Here is a 15,385-nt window from a genome sequence, read left to right on the forward strand (position 1 = left end):
CGCCCAGGGAGTGTGTGTGCAAGCCTGCTCTGCTGCTGCAACCTCGGAGGCACCCCAGCTTCTCCAAGCCTCCGTCTCCTCCCCTGTAAATGGGAGCGACAACACCCACTTCCACAGTCGCTACGAGAGGGGAGCAAGATATCAAAGAATTCAGTGGAGGTCCTCGGAGGTGTCAAGATGTCAGTAAACATGAATCACTGGCTCCCCCATCTCCCACTTCCCAGGATCACCTGACCCCAAAGATCGATTGATGAAACAGCACTCACCTGACAAAGTCACATGACAGAGGCCGTCTGGTACTGCCTGTGAACATCTCAGGTCACAGGCTTGTCCAGCACTCCTGGTTCCTAACAGAGCGTTAGGATGGTTCCTGCTCCATCGGTCCTCCAAGGAGGCCTCTCCCTAGTAAAATACCCTTAATCTGGCATATCTCTCCCCACTCCCCCATATAGGATGCCACATTGGAGACCACATACCTTACAATTTATAACAACCTTGTGATACAGGCGGGATAGACATCACCCTACTTTCAAATGAGGAAAGAGGTTGAGGGGTCCTGGGGTGTGCTCAGCATCACGTGCTTGACCAACTGGTGGATCAAGTACCCAAGCGCAGGTCTTTCACCCTTCCATTTTGTGGTGGTCCACCATGGCCCTGACCGTGTGCTGGCACACGGCCTTCCATCACTGGAGCCAACAGGCAAAGCGAGTCTTAGTTGAGTCTCTTTGTCCCTAAGATGCTCCCGATTCACACCTTCACCCAGGTCAGATCTTCCCTACATTTTCCCTCCTGTTAGCCTTCTAGAAAAAAAAGTTCCCCAGACACCAGCTGTCTCAAGTGCCTGTTCTTGGTCACCCTCCAAGAGGGTTTGGACAGCAAACTAATTCCCTTCCTAGAGCTAGCCCCAGGTGGGTGGACACAGGACGACTAGCTCAGAAGTCCTCAGGCATGACGAGGCCTGGGCCCATTGTGCACCCCCGTGCTGGAACCAACATGCCCTCCAGCTGGAACGATACATCCCTCCTGGCAATCATGCTCGTCTGAAACTCTGGCCAGCCAACTGCATAGTCACCTGATAACTGACAAACACCCTGTTGGGGCCTTTTGGTACCTTCCCAGAAGCCAGGAGTACCCAGACTGCTGGTTGGCCCCAAAATCCGGTGACCCAACTTTTAGCTGGGCATAGGGCCACCCAGCTAGGGACTCCATTTACTAGTGTCCCTTGCAGTGCCTGACCGAGGAATGAAGTTCCAGCAAATGAGCGAGGGGAAGAAATGATGTATGCATCTTCCTGGATTAACCTCAAGAGGAACCAGCATGCAATCCTCTCAGGAGGTCCCCTTTCCATCTGGTTATATGCAGACGACAAGGTGGGAGCTGGAGCAACCGCACCCCAGTGAAGAGCCGATGATTTCAAGGGTGGGGCCACCCTACCTGCCCAGACCTTGGACCTCTGGGTCGTTAACAAGAGGGCAAAATAAACCTCTCTTGTTGAAGCCATGGGATGTTGGGTCTAAGTGCCAGTACCTGAGTCTGTAGCCCAACCAGTACCCCAAGTTCCCTCAAAAGCCCTGTCTTTCTACATCACAGTTTGCCTCCTGACAACAGCCAGCCCCACAGGGCACTAGGCAAAGCACAGCACATGCAAATCACTGTAAAACCACAAGCTTCTAAGACATGTGGCAGCTGATGGACAAAATATCTTTAGGAGAATGTTTCGCTGTAGCACTGCCCAAATCCTTCAGATCAAACCCAACAACCTTCCTGTTGGTTAAGCACACAGCCCAAATCCTTCAGATCAAACCCAACAACCTTCCTGTTGGTTAAGCACACAGCAACAAGGGAAATGACGAAATGCTTCAAATACTGCCCTATGTGATCATCAGATCATCGGTGGGTCACTCTACCCACAGATCCATGTACATTGGTATTCAAGCAGGGGATGATTACAAAGCAACTTAATGTGACTATTCGGGATTGTTTAAATAAATTATGGTACACTCAGACAATGAGATACTATGCAGTCCTTAAAAATCAAGTTGTGGAAGAATATATATGTTCATAATGTAATACATAAATATATGTACACACACACAAACACACATATGACTTAAAGCAATCAATAAAATAGTAGTGAAAAGATTTATATAAATTACATAATTGGGCATTGCCTTGCATAAGGGAAGTGCTCGATGAATATTAGCTATTAAGTAGTATAAGAGCACTTTGGGGCACCTGGGTGGCTCAGCTGTTTAGGTATCCAACTCTTGATCTCAGGGTTTTGAGTTTGAGCCCTGTGTTGGACTCGACGCTGAGCACGGAGCCTACTTTAAAAACAAAAACAAAAAGAGCATCTAGCACACACACACACACACACACAGAGCAAGAAAATACAGGAATGGTGAGCATCAAAATGTTAACATTTACTTTCATGTGGAAGAATATCTCCATGAACTGATTTTCTTTCCTTTGTACTTTTCTGTGTTTGCTGAATTTTCAGCATTAACAAATATGTCTTCTATAATTAGCAAAAAATAAATATTCTAGAATAAACTATTTCCTTGATTATGCTGGCTCCTAAACTGGGTTAAATAGGTATTTATTCCTTCTGCCCTCTGAGCTATGCAAGAGGCACCTTATCAAGCTCAAAGAGAACTAGGTATAGTTTGGAAAAGAAATGCATTATTTTCTTTGTTTATGATGAGATTTAATTTATTTTTTAAAACCTCAAGAAACCAAGGGAAGGGCATAGGATTTTTAGGTTTATGAAAAATGGAGCATCCTGGTTTAGAAAGGGTGAAGACATGCTGTTTTAGTGTGCAAATTTTTTTTAATTTGCTCTAACAATGCAACTGGCATTCAAGCCAACCAGAGAGCTTAAAGGACTGATTCATATTCAGAGAAATCAGTGATGAAGTTGGGAAGAATTACCTTAAAACCAGATCAGAAGAAAATGCTATAAATCATTCCCTAAAATTCAGATAACAACAAAATTCAGTATTGGGTTTGCTAATGGTGCCCAGAGTTAAAACTCAAGGCTCTGAACACAGAGCCGTTGGTGTAGGAAACTTCACAGAAAGCCAGAGTAATACTCTGAATGCCTTCGTAAGACAATCTTAGCTTTATGCTCCCCTGTCCGCACCCTCGGTGTTTCTTCCCCGACACCTCACCAACTTCTCAAATTCTCAGAAGTACTCAGTACTGGGAAATCGAGTTCTACTTGGCACTAACATCTGTCTGAAGAAAGCATGGGAAGGCTCGTTGGTTTAGTTTGGTTTTAAGTTTGGCTTTCTTTCCACGACTACCTTATCCGTAGGAGAAAGAAGAGCACAGGAAGAGAAGCCATTTGCAGAGCTATCTGCTTCCTGTCTGCTCAGAAAGGAGGTGGGACTGAAAGAACCCAAAATAATCCACCATGACAGGGTTGGCTTTCTCACTTTATTCATGAACCATGTGAATTTAAACCATCCAGGTCAAAATGAACACAGAGCTCTTTTGAAGAGATTGTTCTTTTTAGGTTCAAGATACACAGGAATAGCAAACTGTACCGATGTCGCTACTGGTTTAAGGGAAAAAAAATCAGTTACCATAGGCTGAGTCGGCAAAATTGAACATTGCATACACAATAAGGTGCCGAAGGGACACTCAAACAGCAGAAATAACCTCATCTTCTTTTCAACAAACAAAAAAAGCGACCTCGTGTTTTGGCCCTGCTTCATCAAACCTTAGACAGATACACATAATTCTACAATTTATGATAGAGTCTAATAATGTTTAGAACTCCATAGACATTACATATCAGACAATATAGTCTCCCTTCCATGGAAAGTTAAATAGTACCATTATTTGGCAACAGAAGTATATTACAGTCAACAGGACATCCATGGCGGGGAGGGGGGGGCTGGTCTCACCTCCACCCCCACCCCCACCAGGGAAGGATTGTGAGGGGAGCGACATGCCACCAGCACTGTGACCCATTTGTCACTGGAAACACAAGGGGCTCATTCAGACTGATACATTCTTTTCCAAACAGGTAAAGGCTAACCAGAGTGGCTTGTAAGCACTGCTGGGCAGGACCTTCATGCTCTGGCTTCTCCTGTCCCCCAAATTTTCAAGACAGCTAGGGCCCAAGAGGCACTGACTGACTGACTCTTTCCCACTCACAGCCCTATTGCTGCCCCAGCCAAGAGGGCATGGTACTGAGGAGGGTCAGCCCCCGTGCTGGGCAGAATGGACCAGAGCTCATCTGGTTCTGCTGGCTGGCCTGGGATTGAGCTCCTCAGGCCAAGCTTGAACAAGGAGATCTCTGAATGGCTCCATCTTTGGGACCAGAGTCAGTTACATCCACAGAGTTCCTCAAAGTGATTTGCAGTTTCCTTCTATGACTCAACAGATTCCAGAAAGCTTCCAGAAATCAGCTTCCCACCCCCTAAAGTCCAGGAAATCCCATGGAATCCAGTGTCCCCCAATCTTCAGGCTTATCAATAAGGGACTCCAACCATTGGCTAGCAGCATCAAGAAGCACACAGCTAACTGCTGAAAGACCTCCTGAAAACCCAAGCTCACACCCCCACACACAGCCCTACACTCTACATGGCAGGGACCCAGACGCAGGGCCCCATCTTCTCAGAAACTGGCTATTTTCTCCACTGCATCACTTCCGATCAGGGAAGTCCAGCCACCTCCAGAAATGACTACCGAATATGTCTCTTGGGGGGTTAGACATTGAGTTTCATGGGACCGTGTACTCCATCTTTCCACAGGGGGCCTGCAGGGACATTCCTGGTAGCCAGTCTGCCCCCTAGAATCAGCCTGGACTTCTGACCCTTTTCTGGGAAGATATGGAAGGCCTCTTGCCCCTGGGATCTCCGTGAGGGACACAGGCATATAAGGAGGCTGCTGTGCACACTTCATTCTCCAACCCACCCAGCTATGGGACAGGTGGAGATGGTGAAGATGCCCCAGGAAATTTCACTGAAAACACGAACACCAAAGGGATATGTGCAATCTATCCAGAAAGAGAGCTGTAAAGGGTGATCTGGAAGCCAGGGGCAGGGCACCTCCCTTCATGTTCTGAACTCTCTAGAAGGGAGTTTGGTTCAGTCTTGAATACCTGACCAAACTTCCAGAACTTCTAGAAGCCTCTATAGTACATGGATCTGATGGGAAACAGGCTCTCAGTCCTCTTGTCGCTTCCTGATACAAAACCCTCCAGAATGTTACCTCCTCAAATCAGTTTTTAATGAAACACCAAGGTCCCATCTGAGGTCGTAGCTAAAGGATGCTTGTCAGTTTTTTCACACCACCCATTTCACTTCCATTAACCATATTCTCTGTCCCCAAAAATGACTTCTTTGAATATCTAACATATGCAATTCATATTTTCTTTTGAATATAAGAAATTTAGTTGGGCTGAACCCAAGTAATCTGATTAAGCATTTTCTACTCCTGGAATAGGTTTTTATTTTTTTTTCTATAGTTCTATGCACTTAAATTAGATTCCTAAAATACTCTCATATACATACAGAAAAATAATCTCTCAATGACAAATCACATTTTACAATAACAAGTTAAATATTTCGACTACAGAATCTGTGTTAGTTTATGCAACATTGACCGGCATAGCCTCTTCCATACCATATGTACATTTAGTTAAGGACATTCCCAAAAACACACAGCAGAGATTTCAAGACAAACCTTTTTAGGAGCAAAACTTTTTCATGTTATGTGGTGGAATTCTGCATTTTTCTTAGCCAGAAACTACCAAATGCAGAAAACCAGATGCCAAGAGCCGATTATCATACACAGGACATTTTGTTGTTGTTGTAGATTTCTCACGTATATACATGTATTTACACATATGCTGACCACCTGTAGATGTGAGGGTACAAAGCTAATGTAGCTAAGGCAATACGACATGAGTTACATGCTTGCCAACTTCCCGATCTACGCAGGGTAGGGAGGAGGGGGCCAGGAGGTTTTGGACTTCAGCTAGCTGGGTTTCAGCTGACATCACCTGAAGTTGGCTTCACAGTTCAAAGACACCTGGGCTATTGGCAATGTGTGTTTTAAACGCATGTGTACAAATAAATATCATTACCAAAGATGCTGCCACCATATCTGCTTTCTGACACGTGACTATCTAGCAATAACGTTTGAAGGACGCTGATTGGTAAAATGCCCATCAACACGTTTGTTCGAGAAAAACGATGCCAGCACAATGCTAAGTCAATGCCTCCGGGAGATATTTTCCGAGCTTTCAGGAATGTGGAAGACTGCATTATGTGGAGAAACAAAGCTAGAATTTGCTATTTCCTTCAAAGTGAGGCAGTCACTTCCACAAGGATGAATTTGCAATGTTTGTGCAACTTTCTGTCAACATTTTTACTTAGCAAGCTTTCTAATCCCAGGACAGAACTGGGAAACAGAGAGGATTATTGCTCTGTGTGTGTAGAAATGAGACTGATTTGACAAGAACCAGCAGAACCGCAAAGGTTTTGGAGGGTCGGGCCCAGTGCAAGACAAAGAAACGAGAAGCTGCTTTGTGAAAGAAACTCACAGCAGGTGCGTGGCGGGAGGATCGAGTCCAAGATCGTCCACCTCAAGAAGTTTCTACAACTTGACGCTGCTCACACAGTGGGTTTTCTCCTCTTTCCTGACCTCTCCCGGCTCCAAAACCATCCATGTGACCTGACGGGAAGCACCCAGCCGGGAAGCCCTGTCTGGAAGTTGCCCGGGACCCTGCAGCTCTCTCTCCAGGAGATGGCCTTGGACCACGGAGCGTCCAGTCCCTGGGGAAGGGCTCATGTCCCCGCTTCTCCTGACTGTCCCCTGGATGGTCCTTTGAAGGCAGAGGCTCGGAAAGCCTCTCTGTCCTACTAGAAAAGGGGAGAAAAGTCCTCAGTGGCCAACTGAAGACCAAAAGGAAGGATTTCATTTCAAATCAGTGGGTTAGAGGCTCTTAGGCCTCTGGGCGCCTTGTGGCAGGCCCTCACAGAGGGGCCAAGAGATGGACAGGTGACTCTCTTTCTGGCCCTGGGGCGCAGCTGTCACCGAGGGGCTCGGGTCTTGTACCCTCTGATTAGCCTAGACCATCTGTGCTTCTGTGAAATAAAAGCAGACATTTTCAAAAGCACTGGCACCCAGCCCCCCACAACCTGCCAGGAGACTTTCCAAAGACAGAAGACAAAGCCGCAGCCGCTGAAAACCCCGCGGGCCCAGGGCCAGCTTCCTGGGGGTGTGATCTGTGCCGTCACGGGGGACCGTGCGCTTAGAAGGACCCATGCTTAGTTTAATTCTCTGCTGTCACCGCCTCCAAATTCGTCACAATTTTCAATAAGGGGCTTCAGAGTTTCATGTTGTATTTTTCATGGGGCCTGAATGCGACGACAGACTGTCGGACCCATCTGCTTCCTTGTTCAATCCACAGATCTTCATTTGTCCTAGTGACACACACACACCCCACGTACGTATCGCATGCACACCACACACACAGATCACACACAGCACACACATTCAGAGTCTCACACAGCACGCGCACACACAGAGCACACCTCACACACACACCACAGTCTTACACTCATGCTATCCTCTCACACACCACACACTCCTACACACACTCGCAACAAATCACACACCCTCTCACATACATACCATATACATTTACACACACCACACACTCACGCTCATACTCTCCTCTCGCAGACCACACACAGCCCTCTCACACACACACACACACCCCACACACTGTCACACACCACACACTCACACTACCGATACTGTTACACACTCACGCTCATACTCTCCTCACACACCACACACACCCCACAGACTCACACACATACCACATATACCACAGACCACACACACACACATCATACACCACAGACACTGCCCACGTATACCACACATCCACACACACACCATACACACACACACACACCACACACACTCATGCACTCACACACACACCCCGTACACACCCCGCACAGCGAGCTTCTGTGTCCCCCACCAGTGCTCTGCATCTGAATATCAGGAAGTCCTGGTCTCCCAGGAGAGACTGTTCTCCAGTCCCAGTAAAGACCTGACTCCTAGAAACGTCCTGGGAGACCTCCCTGGGGGGACGGAGGGGGGAACCTCCAACTGCCACCCGAGACCCCCGGGGAGCCGAGTCTCAGGGACTTTCACAAAGCAGATGCGAAGGCTGAAGGCCACCCCCCACCCCACGACCAGCCCCGGCACCACGGAGCGGCAAAGGGTCACCAGGTACCCCGGGGGCGCTGAGACCCCTGCCCACGCCTGCCACCAACTCTTGCCCTCTTCTCACCACCCTCGGTCTGGCGCCGGGATTTACTCGAGAGGTCGGTCCGGGAGCCACAGCCCGTGGAGCCAGCACCCGGGAGCCCCACCCCCGCGCGCGACCCGCCGATTTCCAGGAGGGAGATCGCCCCCTGGCGGCGACAGTGGGGAGAAGGGAAGCCGCGGGCTCCTCCCCCCCAGATGCCGCCAAGCCTCCCCACCTTCTCCTGTTCCCGAGGAGAAGGACCCCCCTTCTTTTTAGATAGAGAAACAGGAGGAAGCAAGCCATCTGAGCATAAGAGGCGAAATGCAGAGAAACGGAGCTTTAGAAATTCAGCCACACAGGAATGTTATTTTTTTAAAGGATGAAAGTACAAAACCAGTGTTCCTAGGAGAAAAAAATCTTTACTCCTCCCACTGAGTAAAAAGAAACCCTGGTTACTGGTTAGTTCTCAGGAAATAGCAGAGAAACGCTCCATTTTTTTTTTTCAAGGTTGACCAAACGAGCCCACTTCTGAACAGTCTTACTTGGTGGGCTTTGAATACTAAAATAGTCACACTACTCAAATGACAGTAACACTAGAAGCTGGTATAGAAAGTAGAACAGAATCCTATTAAAAACAACTCACAAAACCCCTGACATACAGTAGGGGCAGATTTGCCCTGAAATACAACAACCACACATGGGGTCCGCCAAAATCACTCTATTACATGTGTGTTACCTGGTTCCCCAAGGCCAGAGTAAGAGGGTTCCTCTTCATGGAGGAATTGATCTGCCTGTCACTGATGCAATTATTTAGAGGCGGAGATGAGTTTTTACAAGCACTGGGTGTCATTTAAATAACATAACATCAGATCCACAACTAGACCACAGAAACCACCGAGGCAAAGCTCTCTAGTCCACTTCCCAGTCCCCTAAGACAGGGGTCTGGAACAGCACGGGGACTTCCTGAATCAGAATAGTATGCTACTAGCATTGCTACTAAGAGATCACAACCCAGAGCTAAGACCTTCCAACGTGGGGGAATCTGGATTTCAATGCTCCCGAGAGAGAGCTGTTAGATGTTTCTAGCCTTCCCTTGGAGGAAGATTTCCATGCTTATCAGGAAGATATCCTAGCTCCTGCAGACATCCGGTGATGTACCTTAATTGAGCTCCATGACCTACAAACACATCCTGGATCTGACGCCATGCAACGGGAGGAAAGGAGAGTTCTAGAACTTTCCTTTCCTCTCGCTCAAATAAACAGCCATTTTCCAAGTACAATCAACAGGCCAACTTGATTTACAGGATATGAAACAGCCCGCACAAGGCATGACTCAGGGCACTGCCAGGAGAGTGTTGGCTGGTGACCCAACTTCCCCGCAGGAAGAGGCATGTCAGCACCTCAGGGCAGGAAGAGAAGGAGGTGATACCTTCCACGTGTGACTTTGACAGAATACCTCATAGGGTAGCTCCGACCACAGCGTCTGAGGGCTGCTCGTCACTGGCTTCTGGTACCACCAACTATGCTTTTCCCCGGTAGGAACTTGAGTTCCTATACTGGAAACAAAGAAGGAACATCCGGGATCCCCAGTTTCCCTCACCTCACCTTCCGGACCAGGAGGCTCTAACTTAGAGAGCAGGCCCACCTGGAGTGAGCAGACCCTCGGCCAACCTCACATTCACCTCACGCTGGAAATGACCCCGCTTCCTCTAGACTGTGCTGGCATCCATTCCAGAGTGCTCCTGTCCGCACAAACGTTCATCTCCACCCTCGGAAAGAGAAGGCAGGCAACATAAAATAAAAGGCAAGAAAGCACATGAAATAACATTAAAAAAAAAAAACCCACTAGCAGTTTCCAGCAGAAATTCTTCAAGTTGTTAAGCACAGAAACAAATTTTCTTCTATGAATCAAAAGTTCCCCCCAGCTCGAAGAAACTATTTGGAGAAGAGATAGAGAAGGCTTTTTCTCCTACCAAGCAGTGTGGCAAACTCTAAAATAAACTCCCAAATCTCCAACCTTTCTGATAAAACCAGAAGCACCCCATCCATTCGGCCCTTGTTCTCCAACCCCACTGATTTCTAGAATGGCCAGTGGCTTATGATTGCACCAGCCAGCTCTCAGAGAGACAGCTCAGCTGCCTGGTCTTGGGTGGCAGACCTGCATTCACCTTTCCCCGGGGACTCCAGCCTTGTCCCCTGGCCCCAGTTTCTCAAGCATCCCTGATGACCCTCGCCTAGAAGAGTCCCCCTTCCAGAGTCAGGCGAGCCAGGGGTCTGAATGGACAACCCTCCAAGCTCTCCTGGTTACAGCAGAACCTGGTTCCAAGACATGCTGCTGCCTGTCTGTCTGCCAGGGGACATGGTATCAGCCAGAGACAACCTGCCCCAGAGGGACTGGATGTGGTCTGTCCCTTCAAGAGAGCTAGTCTACGAAAAGCCCCAGTCCGCAGGCTCCTGAGCTCAGCATGTAGCCTGTGAGCAGAAAAGCCCCTTGGTGGGCTAGAGGAGGTCAGTGCAGCTCAGAGAAGAAGGGAAGCTTGCAGGGCGTCTGGAGGGCTGGGAACAGGATGCCAGGATAAGTAGCCTACAGACACCCTGCGTTTGGAAGCACAGAGCTAGGAAACAGATCGCTTCTTGGAAAGAGACATTTCATCTCTAGGAAACGGAGCCCAGGTGGCCAAAAAGGCAGAAGTGAGGGATAGAGGTCAAAGAGACCCCAGGCGCTGCCTACTTGTCTCTCTATCTCCCCACCAGTATGACTAATGAGTCACAGCTGGATCTGAGGGCCAGGTTAACTCATCCCGAGGTAGGTCCGGTCACCGTCCAGATTACACCAGAGAGGACAAGGACACTAATCCGGAATTACTACCCTGGAGGAACATCTCAGGGATGCTTAATAGAGTCACTTGGGAAAAAGAGTCACAGACTGTGTTTTCATGCTACATGAATTCTGATCATGGGATGCTGGGAGTGGGTGACCTCGCAGACCTAAAAGGGTTACAAGATGCTTGTCACTGTTCACGTCACATCCTACTTGCCTAAACAGCGATGACCGGCATGACACACGAAGAGAGCCAATGAAGGGAAGGTCTCCCCAACCAGAAGGAAAGGGATGGGAATGGTTATCCAAAACTACCCCATTTTACCCATCACGTACATATTGTCTCTACCATAGAACATGTCCTTCATAAATACACTGAACAAATTGAATTAGTTACAGAAATAGGAAAGCGTGAGTTGTGTGTCTACTTATAGATTTAATTTCACACAGTTTCTTAACAACGGTCAGAAAACATAAACTTAAAGTGGTCTAACTGTATTTTCTTCCGGGGAGTGGTAAACAAACCCATGCCTGAAGTTAAACTTGGTCTCTAACAGGGCTCAGTTGAAAGTTTCTAACTAAAGGGTGTGTCTGTTTGTTTTTAAAAAATACTTGTCTGTTGTTCTCGATACAAAATTCTACACTATCTTCAATAAATAAATAATAAAGTGTTTCTTAAAAGTATGAAATGTAAACTTTGTTGCCCTTTCTAACACACACACTATTAAAAATTGCTTGGAATATGACAGGGCTCTTATGGGAAATTACGACACTATGCATTCCATTCCCAGCAAAGTGGAGAGTCGACCACTATGTTGACGCTACCCTTTATAAAGCACTTCTACGACCCTAGTTAAATTCTAAAAACCTACAGTCAAAGAGAACACCATCTAACACAGGAAAGCTAGACTCCAGTACCAAGAGAACATGCAAAGAACATTTCATGACCACGACACACTGGGATTAGGAGGACATTCACATGCGAACAAAATACAACCCACACTCTTCATTAGCAAATCAAGTTATTATCTAGTTAACCAGCCTATCTCCTGGCATTGAAGGGGAAAAAAAATCAAAGAACTCAAACCAAACAGTTTGGCACATGGTCATACACTCCCGACTCTGGCAACAAGCACATGTATTTCCATTACTGAGAGATTGGTTGTGTGTGGGAGAGGAGGGGAGAGAGTCTTAGGTCTTCCTCCCTTGATCTGTGAGGCTTGGATGCTCCTAGAGCTTCTCCCCCACCACATAACAAAGTTCCTTCACCTTCTTCCACCCCACTTCCGGATTGTCACTTTTCTTCTTCGCGTCTTGGGGACGTCTTTCTTGGGAACATAGCAAAGACGGCTGCTGGAATTCCCCATGACAACCAGGATTCAGCACACTCCCGCAAAAATGGGCTCAGAGCTGGTCAGCAGCGATTACTCTTCTCATGAAACACCATAGGACCTCCAAGCCAAAGAGAACTTTCCAGCTGGGCTGGCAACCACGACCCAGTGGCATCGTAAAGAAGCCTTTCAGAGGACCTGCGGTGATCTAATCCAGCAGAGTCGAACTTTGTAGATAACACGCCTCCTTAGCCATCTTCCAAACGTGCTGGAAATCAAAACGGAATCACCTGATAGTAGCTAGTGATAGTTTTCATTGACATCTATCAATAAAAGACCTGGAGGGGACTGGAATGGCTCTAACAATGCACCTGCTAGAATCATCCATGGACCAGCTTTTCAAAGAGCTAGCACGCTCTCTGATCAGGAGACCATCTCCCCGAGTGATCGTATTCAGGGCAGCATTTCAAACAAGGTCCCAGCGGGGAAACGAGACTCTGGGGCAGCCACAGGACCTTCATAATAATTTCTAAATACACAAAGGACCAGGCGTTATAGATCAACGGGCCTATTCAGGGACCGGTAGAGATAAGAAATAGGAGCGTTACATGAGTTCTCCAAAAATACAGACATTGCATTTATAAATCTATTGTACAGTAACCAGACCCACGCCTCAAGCCCAGGGATGGGCCCAACTCCCAACCGTATCTCGCTGGGGGCTCTGGGATTTCAAAGCTCCTAGAAGCCACGATGAGACCAGCAGTGAGGACAAAGGAAGACATTTTTTGTTTGTTTGTTTCATAAAACAGGAAATTGTTTGGGGGGCGGGGAAAGATTGTCAAGAATTATTCCTAGAAGTTTTGAGGGGCCTGTCTTCACTGTCCCTTTGCCCTGTGGCTGAATGTCAAACGGTAGTTTTAGGGAAGCCACACCATTTCCAGATTGCACCTGCCGCCGCGGGCTGGAAGTCGGCCAAGCACCATGCTGGGCCCACTCCCTATGGCTCATCAAACAACTGTAGGTCCAAGCGGACCACAATCTCTCCTGTGGGAACTTCGTGCAGCAGGAGACACTTTGTAACTGGGCCCTTGGAACCCTGGTCCTTCTTGATGTCGGCCACACGGATCTCTGTCCGACCCAAAAAATCTGCAAGGAGAAAAAAACACCGTGCTCAAAGAGAGAATTCCTTTACGTCAAGGCACGGAAGGCATTAGGAATTTCTCAGCGAACCGACACACTCTCCCCTCTTCCAAAGGAGAAGTAGGTCCGTTTACAGGAATCCATGAACTACAATGACAGAGCATAGTTTTTAAATGGAGTACAAGAAAAAGAAAGAAAAAAAGGACACCAGAGTGGAGACAAAGTTGAGCCTAGAAGTAGGTAAAAACGGAGACTATGCCTTCCCCCACACCTGGGGACCTCCAAAGGGCTATAAGCTTCCCAGGAGACAATGCAACATTGGACGTCCTATCAGCAGGACAAAGATTGGAAAGTAGTATCTCCGTGGGTTCAGAAGACGCATTCGTGATGTCACATCCTTTTCAGAAAAGTCAAGGATGGTGAGCGAGGGCTGGTCCTTCCTGTGCCCCCTGCATGAGCCAGAGAGCAAATGCGAGGTGTGGGAGAGGAGGCTGCAGGCTGGGCGCTCTCAGCACCACTTTTCGTCAAATCCTGAGCATCAGAAGGAGAGCAGATGTGAATATGTTTGAATATGTTTGAAATGCTAGGCAATTACAGGATGGTGTTAAATGGGCCTCCAGACCATAATTCCTTCATTTATTCATTGAGGAGTTCTTTATTGGAATATACTATGTATGCACCGTACTGGAAACAGCCTTCTTTCACGGTCCCATTTAAAATGTGGCAATCCCAGGGGCGCCTGGGTGGCTCAGTGGGTTAAGCCGCTGCCTTCCGCTCAGGTCATGATCTCAGGGTCCTGGGATCGAGTCCCGCATCGGGCTCCCTGCTCAGCAGGGAGCCTGCTTCCTCCTCTCTCTCTCTCTGCCTGCCTCTCTGCCTATTTGTGATCTCTCTCTGTCAAATAAATAAATAAATAAATAATATTTAAAATGTGGGAATCCCAGACATCTGGGTGGCTCAGTCAGTTAAGTGTCTCCCTTCGGCTCAGGTCATGATCCCAAGGTCCTGGAATAGAGCCCCACACTGGGCTTCCTTCTCAGTGGGGAACATGCCCCTCCCTTCCCCTCTGCCCCTCCCCCTAACTTGTGCTCCCCCCACCCAAATGAATACATTTTAAAAAATCTTTAAAAAATAAAATAAAATGTGGGCATTGGGGGTGCCTGGCTGGCTCAGTTGAAAGAGCGTGTGACTTGATCTTGGAATCATGAGTTCGAGCCCCCTGTTGGGCAGAGAGATTGCTAAAAATAAAAAAATAAGCTTTAAAAAAAATTTTTAAAAGACGTGGGATTTTGTTTTCCCTGGGGGGACAGATACAGCTTTATTTTGTCCCTGTGCTCATTTCATGGAAATAATCTCCAGTGTAAGAACAACACTAGGATTTTCAATTTATGCCCTAGTGGAATGAACACTGTGTCGTGATACTTCACTATTTAAAACAAACCGTAACAACATCCAGTCTCAAACCTTCACTTACCAGAATAAAAACTGACAGTGAAACACAGTAGGAGCCCAGACGTGAGAAATGGTGATTCCAACCCTTTGATTAACCAGACATGTCGCCCAAAGGGCACCGGCTGATTCTTACCACACCTGTTGTGAGCTGACATTCTTCTGGCTCAACTAACCCCTTTTATCCATTGTCACTGTGGCTTTTGGAGAAGAACTCAAGGTCTGGGCTGAGACTTTGGGGGATAACCTTTGTTGTAGTCTCTAGCTTTGGAGAAACATGGGACCATAGTCTTTCTCTAGGGTGGCTGGACCACTCTGGACCACGCACGCTTCATCCACCTTCTCTGAGATGCCGCAGCA

The 15,385-nt window shown here is 47.6% G+C and overlaps 1 protein-coding gene across 1 annotated transcript in view; it reads right to left on the minus strand.

Moving 5' to 3' along the window:
• Positions 1-10,797: 10,797 nt before the first annotated feature.
• The window catches only part of ITSN1 (intersectin 1), a 214,038-nt gene continuing 209,450 nt past the window's right edge, over positions 10,798-15,385 (minus strand). Inside the window, exon 39 of the mRNA XM_044250981.1 lies at positions 10,798-13,582. Coding sequence (XP_044106916.1) covers positions 13,434-13,582 — 149 coding nt within the window. The 3' untranslated portion in view covers positions 10,798-13,433. The remainder of the gene's footprint in view (positions 13,583-15,385) is intronic.

This window comes from Neovison vison, chromosome 6 (assembly GCF_020171115.1).
Source record: "Neovison vison isolate M4711 chromosome 6, ASM_NN_V1, whole genome shotgun sequence".
Classification (NCBI taxonomy): domain Eukaryota; kingdom Metazoa; phylum Chordata; class Mammalia; order Carnivora; family Mustelidae; genus Neogale; species Neogale vison.